General features: G+C 43.2%; 1 protein-coding gene across 1 annotated transcript in view; it reads right to left on the reverse strand.

Moving 5' to 3' along the window:
• Positions 1–989: 989 nt before the first annotated feature.
• Positions 990–16,554, reverse strand: part of LOC117264209 (inactive phospholipase C-like protein 2) — a 33,719-nt gene continuing 18,154 nt past the window's right edge. The window contains exons 7-12 of the mRNA XM_033638079.2: positions 16,275–16,524; positions 15,878–16,164; positions 14,099–14,302; positions 11,244–11,319; positions 3,217–3,326; positions 990–3,010 (exon numbers count right to left, since the gene is read on the reverse strand). Of these exons, the coding sequence (XP_033493970.1) occupies positions 2,828–3,010; positions 3,217–3,326; positions 11,244–11,319; positions 14,099–14,302; positions 15,878–16,164; positions 16,275–16,524 (1,110 nt within the window). The 3' untranslated portion in view covers positions 990–2,827. The remainder of the gene's footprint in view (positions 3,011–3,216; positions 3,327–11,243; positions 11,320–14,098; positions 14,303–15,877; positions 16,165–16,274; positions 16,525–16,554) is intronic.

Here is a 16,554-nt window from a genome sequence, read left to right on the forward strand (position 1 = left end):
TGCTGTATATTACATTTTTCAGAGATAATACCATTGTCAAAAAAAAAATACCGAAGGTACTGAGGTTCAAATTTCACTTTTGACCTTGGAAATAGCATTTTAGAAAACAGTCCTGGTCTTCATCAGCAGAGGACGTTTGCCAGTTGTTATAAAATATGTCTACAGCCATGCCGACCATTCTGTGAGCCTGTACCAAGGCACAGTAAGCTCCTGTAGTTAGCATGCTAGCTAATTGGCACTAAACCAAAAGGCTTGAGGCTGCTGGGACTGTCATTAGTTGCAGATGTTAAGTCATAAACCAAGGAACTGAACTGAGGATAGCACTAGAGGAAGTTATTATAACTCATTGTGAGGGGAAGATACATTTCTGTAGCAAATTTTGAGGAAATTGTTGCAGTGGCATTCAAATGTGAACCTCATAGTGGCGCTAGAAGAAAGGAAGGTTGCTCCTCTGTGGACCATGAATGGCTGCACTAAATTGCATGTCAATCCATCTGATAGTTGCTGAGATATTTCAGTCTGGACCAAAGCAATGGACTGACCGATATTGCAATCCTTGGAGCTGCTAGTGTGGCCTTCATAGGATAACCAGGACCACCTGGACTTCAAGGCCCTGTGGGACTCCCTGAAAAACATGGAAAGCCAGGACAGAAGGGAGAGCTGCTGCCCCAACTACTCGGCAAGCTCCATCTGCTGATGAAGATCACATGATACGATTTAAAGCCTCAGAACAGCCACAAAACTGACTATGCTGAGGTTGTTTTCTCAAAAGTTTAAGAAATCTATGTTCAGTCTAACATACATACATAAATTCTGATTTGATTTAAACTATGATCCCTAAACCCTGATGGGCAGTGAAGCTTTAAATGGGGGCTGATTAGAGGCTTTTATCCACACCATAGGTCTGTTCCCCAACTGTATAATTGGCTTGTGTCAGTATGAATGGATGCTCATCAGAGACAAAGCAGTAACAGACACGCAGCCATCAGTAATTTAAAAACTAGTTTATTTCCATCCCGACTGTGAAGAAAGGTAATCATGAACTGCAACCTTTTACAGAGCCGAACAGGTCGAGCCTCATCCACTGCACTGATAACTGGAATGTTTCATTCAGGATCAATAACTTATGTAAAATATTCTTTACAGCAAAAGGATCGGAATTACATAGTAAAATACTGTACAGTGTTTTGCACACAAAGTAAGCACTTTTAACATAACAGTATTTGTTCCCTAGAGGCAGACATTTACAGGTCTGGAGTTGATCTTTATGATGGGTAACAGTGGTGTAATCAGCACAAGGGCTTCAGGAAAATACAAAAATATAGAATACTGTATGTGAGACAACAATATTTAGAGGGTAAAATGGGGGTTTCGTGGCAAGACAAAGGACCTCAAGGTGATTGGATGAGAAGTAGTAATCCAGGACCTACAAATGCTTAAAGGGGCAGTTCACCCCAACATCAAATTAACATATTTTTCCTCTTACCTGTAGTGCTGTTTATTATTCTAGATTGTTTTGGTGTGAGCTGCAGATTGTTGGAGATATCAGCTGTAGAGATGTCTGCCTATTCTTCAGTGTAATAGAACTAGATGGCACTTGGCTTGTGGTGCTTAAAGCGCCTAAAAATACATTTGAAAAAGCAATGTCTCTTTACAGAAATCATGACCTGGTTACCTTCCTTCTTGTCTGACAAACCACACCTGTTATCCGTATCACCGTGCAGAAGGAAGCGTGCATCTACTGCTAGCTCACCTAGCACCACTGAGCTAACTAACATTACAGCTCAGCCAAGGGGGACACCATTAATGTTTTCATCTCCTGCTGTCACAAGCATGAGCCTCTTATTCATGAGTAGATGCACTCTACCTTCTGCACAGTGATATGGTTGGCTGGTGTAGTTAGGTCTGTGGATTATCTTGGGTAACTTCTGGAAAGAGACATTGCTGCTGAGTCGAATGTATTTTTGAGGCCCTTTGAGCACGACAAGCCAAGTGCCATCTAGTTCCATTATACTGGAGAGAAGGCAGACATCTCTACGGCCGATATCTCCAACAATCGGCAACTCACACCAGAGCAATCTAGATCGACAAATAGCACTGCAGGTTTTCTGATTTGAGGGTGAACTGTCCCTTTAATGGAGATAAGGTGAAGAGTGATATAAAGGGGCTGCGCTGGTCCAAGAGATATAATGTTACAATACCATAAACATCCACAGATTCCTGCTAATCTCCCATTTCTATAATCAAGAACGTGTGATCTGTGTCTGAATCCTTGCTCGATATTGCTAGACGATAGCGTAAAGCACAAGCTGCTAACATGTGGAGGTGGCAGTTTTTCAAAAAGTTTTCAAAAGATCTGAAACGTCTTTTGGCTGAGCTTTGAGTCATCGCACACTGTGCTAGAAAAATGACAATTTTTTTCCTCCCTCTTCCAGACACATTGCACATAAGGAGAGGTTGATAGACATTTGTTGTATTTACAGTTTAATGCAGCACAAACAACTCAACCTTGGCTTCACATCTAACTACATTCATCCCCCCGATGTCATTTATCTCGTCTCCTTTCAGCAGCGCTCCTGCACTTCGGCGGCTCTCGAGTGTCATCCACGAGAGGTGGGTGGACAATGGCTGCATTTTGAAGACTTGTACATTCATCAACTCTTCTGTTCTTCTCTTTTAAAAACACAGTACTCGCTATATCTCTCCCATAGCATTGTGAAAGTCTGACACTAAGGCGGAGTAAGACCTTGGAACTTTTAATAACATGGAAAGGGTTTGTCACAGCAGCTACGATGGCAATTTGGTCATGTCCTCTTTCATTTGCTTGCTATGCCGAGGGTCCTCTAGCACTCGTATTGGGTTTGTCATCCTGGCTTCGTCGTGTTTGAGAGCGGACCCTTCTTATCCCTAGACTCTCTTTGGTGAGGTTTCCAGTCAAAGCAGCGTCATGGACCTGCTTCATGTTCTCCTGGACTTCAGCCTTGGCATGCTTCAGCAGGTCAGCCTGACCCTGAGAGAGAGAAAACAGGGGAAATCAGGAGAGACACGAGGAAGTACAGGGCGGCAAGGAGAGATGAGGACAGAGGGTAGAAGTGGAGGGAGGGAGGGAGGTTGAAAAAGATGAGCAACTAGCTAGAGGCCAAAACATGTTCTAATGGTCTTCTCCTGGGGCTGTTTGGGTTTTTGTGAGTGTATGAGTGAGTGTGTGTTGCTGACCTTAAGGATGGTGATGTTCCAGCTGAAACTCTCCAGCGCCCGACTGACCTTGCGACCCCTCAGCCCCTCCTTCGCTGCCAGACTCTGCAGCTTCTCATGAAACTCCATGGCTAGAGCCGAAAATACACACAACTGTAGCAGGTTAGAGAACGATGTTTTGTACTTAATCATACCTTGGCAAACTTGTCTCAACACAGATAACAAAATCATCCATGCTGTCTTGTGTAGATGTAATTGTATGCAAGTACCATCCAAAATAGTATTTTTATTGACAGCCATGCTAGCAGTGTAGCTTAATGAATGGCAAGGTCAGTCACTCAGTCTATCACTGTGCAGACTGAAACATCTCAGCTATTGGATGGATTACCATGAAATGTTGTTGCAATATTTATGATCTCCAGAGGATGAACTCTGCTCACTTTGATAACCCTCTGATTGTCCCTCTAGTGCCAACGGTACAAGAGTTATTGTGAGCATATTGGCATGCTTTTAGCATTTGGCTCATAGCAACACTGAGCTAAAGTAGCAACAACCTCACAGTGGAGGCCCCAGAAATTTTTCATGGAGTGGCAAGGTGGGGCCAATGAAAATCTTAGGGTGGTGCACCGAAGCCAAAAGCCATGACGAAATTTCAGAAATACTATCATGGTGTTGAAGTACATGTCTAGTTAAAAACAAAATCAGTCTTTCCAGGATTTTGCCCCTTGTTGGGGACTGAAATGACTGATTTCACGGCCGCTTTTCAAAAAGTTTGTGATGCATGTTGGGACGTTTATACTCATTTTTTTGGCAATGCAATTGTGGGTAAAAAAAAAAAATGCAAAAATAGGTGCGATGCTGCTCTAGATCCAGAGACGATTATTGTGAGCATTCCATGTTTCCAACAGCTGATCGCTGACAATCATTGCCAACATTCAGCTGTTGTAGCCATACGAAGCATGAGTCGCTCTCCTCCTGCTCTCTATATGGTTAGCACGAGCTAACACAACAGCAGCAACCAACATCGGACCATGTCATAATACGGTCCCAACTAACTCACACCAACCCTGAAAAAACTTTACTTGGTCCTTACACCCTTTAAGCAAGGAGCGGCTGACTGATAAGCTGAATTCACAGGGATTGGCTAAATTTGCATTAATGGTTGCAATCACAACATCGTGGAGGAGCTGGTCAGTATGGCAGTCAAGGAATCACACACTGATATACTTTGGTTTCTTATTTTACGGTTGAATATTACAAATTATCTGATGCTCCGCTTCGGGCTGCCCCTTGAAAGTCATCAGTTGGAGACCCCTCAGTTGACTGAGATTGCTTCAAGTCAAGCAGCCTGGAGTGGCCTGGAGGAAGAGAGGCTTTGCACCAAAACCCTCTGAAACAACACTATCTGAACACTTTTGCTCGGAAGTGGTCAATTTGCAGCTCACAGATACGTAATACGACACAGTCTCTGGCTTTTATTGGTTATTTAGTGTCGGCAAATAATGTTGTAACACTGTATGACCCACTGAGTCCATTCAAACTTTAAGGTTTTATATAGAAAAAAATGAATCATCGAATATTTGAATTAAACGGCCGAATCTGATTCCACTGACCTAATGCTGAGTCAAGTACAGCCCTCGTACCGCTACATCTGTACATAAGTGTGTTAGGTGGTTCATTGTTCTTTTTCCTTTAAAAGACAAATAAAAATATCTAAATAAAAGGAGTTCATTGATTGCAAGTAACATTTACTAGGAACAAGCCTAGTCAAGTTCAAAAACACCAAACACATAACACACCAAAATTATTTTTGCTGGAGGGCCTATGATTCTATCAGGGTGGCGCCACTGCCCTGTTGTCTTATCATTTGCTTCGTGTATTATGTAATTCACAAGTTATGACAATGAAATATTCAAATACAGTTGGCAAAGCCTGAGTTATTTCTGATTTCAGGTGAAGAATCCATTGATGCAGTGACTTTTACCAGTATAGCCTCCCGTTCCACCACAGACCTGTGTCCGCAATGATACACCATTTTCATATTATGTTGTGCTAATTTGACCACATATAATTTAACTTTAAAGTTGTGATGGGGTTTCTTGGCCCAGTTTAAATAAAGCTACTGTAGTTACCTAACAACAGTGTATCCATGAGAGTAGCTGTAATTGAACAGGGACACAGGGATGAGGGATGATTTTGTTTTCTGTGTACTCATCAGTTAAACCTTAGAGCGCACTGGCCTCATCTCCGTCAGGTACCGAAGCCCACACACCACACACACTGACAAACCATCACCACCACCACACATTACACAATAGTGAACATTCCTAATGGACCTAAGAAAGTACATCATTCAAACGTTCATTCCTACCACACTTGTGACCAGCCCCATGTTTTGTGTACACTCTGAAATCAGAAAAGAATAAATATTGGCCCCTAAGAAATATGTAACTACAATGAGTCACGGTTGTGAAAACAGGCTGATGATGGCTTGTGTACTTTGTCGAACAAACTGAAGTAGAGCAACGTTGTCATTTGCCGGTCTCTCGCAGTGTGTCTGTGATCAGTAAACATTGTTCACAAAAATAGACGAGTCAATATTCATGACCGCTGAATAATATTCTGAATGTCAAAATGCAATGCTGTGTGCCTAATCCAGTGTTCAGAAGTATGGCTTTGCTCTCTGGCTTCCAAACACTGCAGGACACACACTTGCAGGGAAATCTTTTCTCTTGTCTTTTGCCTTTGATTCACAAATGTTGATATCATCATTTCTGATCAGTGTTCTCTCTGCCAAACCAATCTGTCTGCGAGTTTCCATCATCCACCTGCAGGTTTTACTTCACCAACACCAGCTTCCAGACTCTGGGGAGTCCTGCGCTATCTCCTGTCTTCACATGGGCCTGTGCTTAATGAAGATGCTTCATTTCAGTGGGGCCTAATCGCTAGTCTTTTTACACTGCCGCCCTCAATTAATTGTTATACACTTCTAATTAATCTCTACTTATTGAAGCACAATGTAAGCATCAGATTTCACAGAGAGAGTAGCGGAAACAAAGGATGAGCTTATGCAAAGGAATGATGGGACGTGGATGGAAAATCTGAGAGACAGATGAAGAAGGATACAGAGAAAGAGAGAGAGCGTCATAGAAGTCAGGCCGCCGGCTAGTTAGAGTATGTGCAATGAGTTGTGTTGTGTGTCTGGCTTCCTCTGACTGCCCCGGGCCACTGTCCCACTGTTACCATGGAAACCCGGAAGTGGGTTAACACGGGGCACACATCACTGTGAGCCATCAACGAGAGCCCAGACATTAGACGCACCAAGCTCTGGACCACACACACACACACACTGAGAAAAGAGTAAACAGATTGGATGCGAGTATTATTTAACAATTCCTCACACATAATCCCTGTCTCTGTCACTAAACGTCTGCAAACACGGACACACACCTGCACACACATACGCTGTCGCTGCTCCATGTTCACACACACACACACACACCTACAGAAGTTGCCTGAATAATAACCTTTACCGCCTGGTTGCTAGGCAACTCGAAGCCTACGTGCCACTGTAATGTGTGTGTGTCTATTTCCCTGTGAAACCAAGTGAAGCCAATGGAGGGAACATTATTTCCAAGCCAATACTGGGACACAAACACACACACGCACACAAACACACACACACAGAAACGGGTCCTGATCCAGAGGCCAAAACAACCTTAAGGGCTGGCAGAAAAAGACGTAGCAGGAAGTGCATCACCTTCACTTCCTGTCCTCTGAGCAGTTGTGGTGGTGAAAAGAAAACCTAAGGATCTGACGCCCAGCCTGATGTCATTAAGACACAACCAGGCATATATATTTATTCGCATCTCATGAGGTGTGAAATCTATATATATCTAGATAGGAGGTCAGGGCTCAAGCAGCTGCCCAGTGATGATCTTAAAGGGTCTGTTCACCAGCAATACAAGATAAAGAGATCCTTCTTTCAAAGGATATCCCCTTATTTGGTGTTTAGATGACGGTGGTGGAGAGCAGATTAAAAGCAGGTGGGTGTGAAGGCCATAGCGTATGACTCACATCATTCTCTTGATCATCAAACCATTCAATGACTCCTCGCGCTCTGTATGGAAGCATGTTCATCCATTATGTTTATTCACATTTTCGTTTATCACTCCCACTTCATGTGAGGGGATTTCAAAATAGTCAGTGCTGGCATTTCAAATGTATTTTCAACTGTAACACACCCATTTCACTACATAACTTGGTCACCATTTTTTAGTCGCCAATTTTTATGGGAAAATGTGTGTTGGTCATTTACATATTTTAAAAAATTTTCACGTATCAATATTGGCCTCACAAATCGAGTATTGGTTGGGTGTCATCACGTACCTCCAGTGGGACTGATTTGACTTGCCCAGGAGCATCTCTTTCCAGGAACTTCTCTGGATGAACCACTGACCTGAATATGAACTGCTTTCACTGGAGCTACTTTCTAGCAAAGAAATAGAGCCACGGTGTGTTGTGTGGATTATACAGAGTGATGAGGGTATTGTCCGTGGAAAGACACATGACTGAGAGCAACGTTGACCTGCTCATGAAACATTGTTTGTCATCTTACTTCCAGTGGTTTACCTTCTCAGCTTAATGCAGTGGTTAAACAGAGTGCTGTGACATCATTGATGGGTGTGGTTGTTGCGTGTAGAGACTAGCGATGGCAGCAAAACACAGCCTTTCAGCCTGGTGTTAAAGGAATACGTCACCCCCCCAAATGACCATTTGTATATCAGTTACTGCATGTGGCGTTGAATAGAAGGAAACTTTGTTTTTCTTTTACATGACTCCACCTGAAATGAAGACTCTGAAAACAGAGAAAGTTCTTGATGAATTGAAGTCACAAGAGGGCAAGTATAGTAACAGCATCTGTTAAGAAACTTTCACACACCTCTTGCATAATCCAAGTCTCATTTATCCAGTCATATGCTCAGTGCTTCCTAAACAGATGGCCCGTTTTGATCTGGAACTGAAGTAAAATTGATACTTATATATGCTCTCAGTGCTGGACTCCATTGACACAAACAGTAATTTTTACCTTGCTGAACCGAGACCTGCTGATCCACTGCTGCCTAGATTGGTAGTTTGTTTGTGTTATTGTGTGACTTTACTGGATCCAAACTAATCCTTTAGAACACCAAAGTCATGCAACAAACTGATGGAGGCAGTGGCAGACCAGCAGCTCCCATGCTCAGCATATAAAATTACTGTTTTTGTCAGTGGAGTCTGGCTTTGAAGAGAGCATGGATAATTTTCACTTTTAGATCAGTTCCCCGTCAAAATGGCCATCTGTTTGGGAAGTACTGAGCATACCACTGGATAAATGAGACATGGATTATGCTGCACGAGTTGCAGGGTTTGTAAATGGATGTTTTGATATTTTTGCCGTTGTTAAATCTGGACCCCATGCATTTCAATTTATCAAGAACTTTAAACATTTTTGGATTCTTCCTTCACCGGAGGCATGAGAGAAAATGTTTTCTTTCTTTTAAGTGATAAAGAGACAGATATATCAAAACCTGGACAAATAAAACCAGAACTATCTGCATGGCTGTACCACAAAGAGAAAGTGAGCAAATAAGTGTTTTTTTAATTGGATGAACCTGCACCTCTACACACCAACACATCCTAATACCAAGGTAGATTCACTGACTCTTCTCCCTTGGTGTTCTTGTCCTCCCCCCAGCGTTGCCTCCAGCTATCTTTCTCTGCCATCTTCCCACAGCTTTTTTCTTCCTCTCCGTTTCAACCCTCTGCTCTGATGTAACTTTCAGACATCCATCTCTGCCACAAGCCAACCCGTGGCTTCCTCTGAGTGACCTGCTTATGCCTCCTCGCTGCCCACCCCCTCATCTAAGACTTAGAGGAGGACCTACGCCTTGGGATCACCTGATTGCCATCTTTCCTCTGTGCACACAGGAAGAGCTTTGTTCGTGAGATCGGGCCTCGGGCTCTGCAGCAGCTCTTTATCAGAAGAACGTTCCGGCACCGGACTACACTATCTCACATTTAATCTCACTCTATTAATACTACAAGTGATCACATGTGAAATAAAAGTATATGATACAATGTAAGATGGTTTTTGATGGTATCTCAGCAGCGGTTGGCCGCCGCTGCAGTTTGAGCTACAAAACAGATGAATATGTCACAGATTATTTGATCAGGGAGCAACGCACTGGCTCTGGAAAACCTAAAATAAAGTTCAGTGCAGAATGGGATGAGTTGTCTGGGAGCAAAGTGGAGCAGAGCGCAAATTTGTAAACAACATTCATCTCCGTCAAGCGCACTCTCTGTCTCCACAATAGCCCCGACTGAACCATCATGTTCCTCTCAAAATATCAATTCACCTCAGGTTCACCTTAATTTCTCCTTTGTCTCCTCTTTACTATTCATGCTTCTCTCAAGGGCGATATTTAAAAGCTGACCGTATTTCAACCCACAAAACTCATGAAACCCAAAGATGCTTAAAATATATGTCCTAATAGTCTTTTTTTTTTTTTTTTAAATCCATGACGTCTGTAAATGCAGCTTTTTAAAAGCCAGCAACCAGAGAATCTTATAAATAACGTTAATGTGTTTATTTTTTCTCTCCAAGCCAGTGGTTAACACCTCCAAATGTCAGTCACTGTGTCTCCTGGGTGACAGCTGAAGACTGAATCGGGGTGAAGGAGGGGATGCGGGTAAAATGTGTGTGTTGGTGTGTTTGTGGGTTGTTTATTGCCACTCTGACGACAGTCTGGCTGACTAATGTCAGATGACCCGGGGGGCCCTGCTGAAGTAAACACACCTCTGCCAAAGATTACAGTCAGATATGGTGCCCTTCACTTAATAGCCTGAAGGGTGATCGATGGCGGGAGCACGGCCAATTTAAATCCCCTCCATCCAAAACATACAGATGAACTGGGCAACTGGGAAATGACAGGACAGAAGATTGAGGAAAGGGGAGATGATACAAGGAGAGGAGAGGAGAGGAGAGAAAAAATGTTACAGATAACAGGAAAGAAAAAGGAAAGAAGATACAAAGACGAGTAAAGAGAATGAGGGGAAAGGAAAGGAAAGGAAAGAGGATAAAAGGAGAAGAAATAAATGAAAATGGGCTAAAAAGAAAGGAGAAAATTAGCATAAGTAAAAAGGAAATTAGATAATAGGAGAGTGGGAGTGGGAGCGGAAAAGAAAGGGTAAAGGAAAGGAAGAGTGATACAAGAAAAGGGGAGGAGAGAAGGGAAGAGAGGTGAAAGGAAATGACAAAGGAAAGAGGACACAAAGACATGTGAGGCCTAAAAAGAAAGGAGAGAAAATAGCATGAGCAAAAAGGAAATTGGATAATAGGAGTGGGTGGGAGTGGAAAAGAAAGGGGAAAAGAAAGGAAAGGAAAAAGGAAAAGAAAGAGATTGAGAGGAAAGGAAATGTGATACAAGGAGAGGAGAGGAGAGGAAAGTAGAGGAGGGGAAAGGAAAGGAAAATAAATAGGATACAGCGAGAGAAGAGAGCACAAGAGGAAAGAAAAGGAAAGTGAAGAAACTAGGAAGGAAACACAAAAAGGAATGGGAGAGGAGAGGAAAGAAAAGGAAAGGGAATGAAAGGAAAGGAAAGGAAAGGAAAGGAAAGGAAAGGAAAGTAGAGGTGAGGAGAGGAAAAGAAGGCAAAGGAAATAAGAGGAAAGGGAATGAGAGGAAAAGAAAGAGGATACAGCAAGATAAGAGAGCATCAGAGGAAAGAAAAGGAAAGTGAAGAAAACTAGGAAGGAAACACAAAAAGGAAAGGAAGAGGAGAGGGGCGGAAAGGAAATAAAAAGGAAGGGCGCTACATTAATGACAAAAGCAGCCACTGCAGTGGTTAAGAGGCTGTGTGGGAGTTGTCATGAGCGGACTGGGAACATAGGCACTGCCTGGTCTCTACACACACATCGTAACACACGCTCTACGTAGCAGCATGTCATATACACACCAACACAAGCACACCCACACACACACACACACACACACACACCTACACACCCATTGTTTGTATATGCAGGATCCTGTCGGCGATTCCATCAGAGAGCTCCATCACCGCTCTGCTCGCCTGGACCATCTGCAGACAGGGGAACATATATTAGTGTGAAATACACACACATACACACACAGTTGTAGTGCACCATAAACCCCTTTCCCATCTTGTTTTTGTGTGTGAATCACACATTTAAGCACATATACAGGCTGTTTTATGGTCTGCTGTAAAAGAACACAATTTACTCCACATTAAATGGGTGCAAATCACACGGAAGGTGAATATTTATGATGAAATGAAACACGTGAAGTTTTTGCATATGTTGGCGGTTGTTAAAATTACTGAACTAGCCAATTAAGGTTCACACTGTAGGCTGTTTTACCACAGTGCACAGTAGACATATATATAGACATGCACGTAAAGGCACCCACAGAGACTAATGTGACAGCTCCTTCAAAGTAATGACCACACGCACAAACACACCACACACACACACACACACAGGAATGACATGAGTCTCTTCAGCCTGATTAATTCGGCACTTCCTCTCACAAGCCCTGACTGGGACATGACCCCTCTGTGGGGAAAAAAAACACTGTTCCACAAATAAGGGATTAACTATAGTACATAAATTTGGCCAGATCCAATTCAGTAAGACACACACATACACACACAGACACACTCTCATCCGCACTTCCTGTCCCTGTTCTCCGACTCTCCCTTCAGGCATCAGGATTGAGGTGTGGAATCCATTTAGGCGAACGACATTCAAATCTATGCTAATGGTATTCAGCAAGCTTTTTCAACTCTGATCTGCTTGGCTGGAAACGGAAGTGGCTAAACATACACACGCACACAAACACACGTTCTTACTTACACGCTAATGCACAAATAGACAGTCACAGGTCTACGCAGATGCTAGTTGCAGAGCAGTGACAAACAACCCTGGTTAAATTAAAGTGTCACTGTTTATACGCTAAAACCTTAATCATAACTCAATAAGACCAGAAACAGATCCATTTGTCTTCACGATAGCCTGTTCCTGGCTACAAAAACCTCCCTCACCCACACACACTCACACACACCACATATGCTCTCTGGACAGTATCTCTAAATTGGCAATTCATACTGACTGTCCATCATCCAAACCCAAGAGACTCCTGGGGAATATCCAATATGAAACACAAACAAGTGCACTTTGAGCAAATATCAATTTAAAAAGAGCCAGCGGCCAGACAGATAGTGATAAAAGGGGGTGTACTGTTGCTTACCACTGCAACACTTTAACATGACAGGGCAGGCTAGAATCCTGAAACACAGCTGCACTGAAACCACATACAGGTGGTTGTCCATAGTCCAAGAGGACCCAGAAGGAAAACTAGAATTGCAGTTGTAGGCCTCCGCAAACCCCTAAAGTTGCGGATACAGTTTACATCCATGTCTGTGAGAACATGGATACTTCACACACATCTTCCCCCCGGCAGCAGAGAAAATCTATACAATCAGCACAGTTTCAAGATGGACACCTGACCAAATGTTTCCCCTTCTGTTCCCGAGATATGACGTTGAGTAATGGCCAGAAAAGTGTTTTTGCAGAACAATACGATGTCACAGTGAAGCTGACTTTTTACCTACTTGAATTCTTGAGTTATGGCCAAAAACATGTTCAATGACCATACAGTAACCTTGACCTTTGTCCTTCAACCACCAAATTCTAATCACTTCATTATTGAGTCCAAGTGGACGTTTGAGCTGAATATGAGGAAATTCCCTCAAGGCATTCTTGAGATATAGTGTTAATGAGAATGCAATGGATGAGGTCACAGTGACCTTGACCTTTGACCACAAAATTCGCACTAGTTCATCCTTGATTCAAAGTATGTTTGTAACAAATTTGAAGAACTTCCCTCAAGGGTTTCTTGAGATATCGTGCTCATGAGAATGAGACAGACAAGGTCACAGTGACCATGACCTTTGGCCGTTAACCACCAAAATGTATCACTTTTTGATAAGATAAGTGGACAGTCGTGCCAAATTTCAAGAAATTGCCCGAAGATGTTCTTGAGACATCACGTTCACAAGAATGGGACAGAAGGACAGATGGATGGGCCGACAACCCTAAAACATAATGCCTCCGGCCACATGCTATCATTGGCATGGAGGCATAAATAGAGGAGGTGGGACCTCGGAAGGTAAAAGAAGGGATGAAGAGGAGGCTGAAAAATGGAGACTAAGGGAAAATATGTTGAAAGTAATATATGAAAGTAAGGAAGCCTGACATTGTATCCTTGCAGTCGAGCAACCTGAACCCACCCAAACAAACTGATTCATCCCGCCGTATTGACCATTTGATGAGTCCACTAACAGACCAATTGACCGCTCTGCCCTCTTTTTTTCTCTCTCTCCCTCTTTCTCTCTTTGTATTCATTTCCACGGGGGAGGCTGGGTTTATTTTTAGACATCATTAAATGAATAAAGTCTGTTAAATAACTTTCTCCTCGGTCGATGAAAAGTCCTCAGTTTATTTGGGTGGAAACACACAGTGGATTCAGGCCAAGGTGAGGATGTCGCCGATGTGTTTACGAGCCTTGTTAAAGCTAGGAAAAAAATGGGAATGCTGTCTGCTACATAACAATGAGCGCCCGCTTTGTGAACATATCAGTTAGAAAGGAAGCTTTTGTCTGCAAGGGTGGGGGGGTGGGGGGGGTCATTGTTAGGTCGAGTAGACAGGAGATGGGAAGTGGTTCACTGATTTGTGATCTTTGCTGCTTTTGTTTGGTCTTTCCTTCCTTATGATGTATTTCAGAGATGTTCCTTCATACGATGGAAAGCCACAAGCATATTAACTCTCTTCCTTCCTCACCATTTCATAAGTAGAGACGACCCGGCGAAGGACATCAGGCAGGGGACCCTGAGGCTCCAGTGTGGGGTAGTGGTCCCGGAGGTCAAACAGTAGTAAAGGTGCCCCGTCTGGTCCTGACACCCTGGAGCCCAGAGCTAGGACACACTGCATGAGGTTAGCCACCGCCGACACCCCACACAGCTCCCTGAACAGTGCTACAGAGTTCTGTTTACGAGAAGAAGAGGACAAACAAACATCTGAAAATTTGAAAACATAAAAAAGCCTTTCACAATCTCTCTTATTTCCTAACTGATGGAAAAACCAGACACAGACACAGAATGAAATCAAAATAATATAAACAGAAAATCTATGAAATCTCTTCTCCACTGTGTCTTCCACATGATTTGCTTTCACTGTCTCTTATGCACACAAACACACAAACACACACAAACAGGTAATCAAAAACCACTCCTGCAACAGAGCTATTTGTCTTTTCCTTCGACTATTGATTTGCTCCCCTGCAGTTCCCTCCTGCAGCTGTGCTGTTGTAGCAGCTCCGGTTGGGATGGAAGAAATCAAGAGACATGAGTGCCAACAGTCTCACCACACCGATGGAACATGCTGTATAATTACTGTTTTTATTCCCCCAGGGTGATTCAAGCACCCACAGACCAAATTGCTGCCTGGCACATAAAGGTTAGATCAGCTTTTAACAATGGCAGAAAATGCGTCACGAGCTCCAGTACTTCACCTCTTTCTTTTCAGTTGCATATATAATCATCACTGTTTAATTTCAAAACTCCAAGATAAAGCCAACAATCAAGAGACATAAAATAACCATGTTACTCCACATGTAGTTATAATGAACACAAATAATGCAAAAAATGTATTTAAAAAAAAAAAGAAAACGATTAAATCTTCGCGTCCAACATGACATCTTTACATTTTTGGCTAAAACACATGTGCGAGGCCGGCCTTATAAACACAGTGTAGCCTGATAGCATGATGGAATTAGCAAGCTAGCTAGCCAGCCGCTACATGAGTAAAATTCAACAACTTAATGCTTTATCCACACACTATTGTCACAGCGTAGGAAAGTACATTGCTATAATCAGATGAGTGACAATTTGTTTGTCTGATTTTCAGTAACCACTGTAATGTTAGAATAAAAGCATGGTGGCATTAGCAAGCTAGCTAGTAACTAGCAGCTGAAATGGCACTTTTCCGATGGAGCATGGAGAAGATCACCTCATCAGTTTGTCTGAGGAAGAGCCATGTCTGTATGACACACAAGTACTGTTATTGAATATAACACGTTACAATGTCGACACAGGTGCCACGACCATTATGAGGATAGAGTGAAACAAGTGTCGCCATCTTAGTAACAACCCATAACTAGAGGTAGGTAGACAAATTAGTTGGTTCGGATGATTAATCTGCACTCATAAGACATTTTACAAAGCATCACTATTGGCAAAACTTGGCTGTGATAGTGTTCAATGGCTGCACAGCCTCCACCAGTCATGGCGAGACATCACCAACCAGAGCTTGTGTTAAATGATCAGTAGTTACAGCTCCAGAAAAACAGGTTCTTCTGGTGTGTGAGTGTGTAAAAAGTATATTGGTCTTTTTTTTTTTTTTTTTTATCAAAGTCTGTGACTAAGTGAATGCCACCACTTCCTGTTTCACATTAAAAGCTCTTTATCGTTTCATACAAGATCTAGCCATTCACTAGGTTTTGACTGAGTCGTGTTTGCTGTCCGACCAACAAGCTAAATATTTAGTGGCACTGCCCCTCACCTGCATGTTTTCCCTCAGGTCAGTGGCTTCTCTTAGCGGAGGAGCAGCCATCTTGAAAACCTCATCCACAGCTCGGACCCCCAAGTCCCTCAGAGCTGTGTAGTCCCTCCCCTTGCGGGCCTTCCTCACAGACAGTCCCCTTTTGTGAGGCTTTCCACCCCCTCTGCGATTGGTCAGGGCCACATGGACAAACAGCTTGGCGTGGGGAAGCTCCTCCCCTGTCAGAGACTGGAGCGGTACATGTCGGTAGCCTGGTTGAAGACACTCCAGAGGGATGGTGTACTGACCTGTGGTAGCAGGGAGATCGCAGTTCATTTCAAAGTATTCCAAAGAAATATGACAATAACAGGAATTGCTTGAGTCCATTGACAGTCACCCTTCTAACCCTGACACCAACCTATGAACTCATCCCCTATGAAGTCGTCATCCAGCACCACAAAGCGAACCATTGCAAGCTCCGGCAGGTTGATCTGGAACTCAAAGCTCTCATCGAAGACGGGATTGTCCCCGTTCTGTGTCACCGTCCTGGTGCGGCGCTCCGTGCAGTCAGCTGGGATGCCGTGGATCTCGACATACACATAGGGGTCCACCACGTCCCCTTTGGCCCCCGAGCCCCTCGGCTTGGGTAGGTTCTGGCCGCTTATCACCTAGGAGAGGGATCAACACAAAGGTTTGTC

The sequence above is a fragment of the Epinephelus lanceolatus genome, chromosome 16 (assembly GCF_041903045.1).
Source record: "Epinephelus lanceolatus isolate andai-2023 chromosome 16, ASM4190304v1, whole genome shotgun sequence".
Taxonomy (NCBI): Eukaryota; Metazoa; Chordata; class Actinopteri; order Perciformes; family Serranidae; genus Epinephelus; species Epinephelus lanceolatus.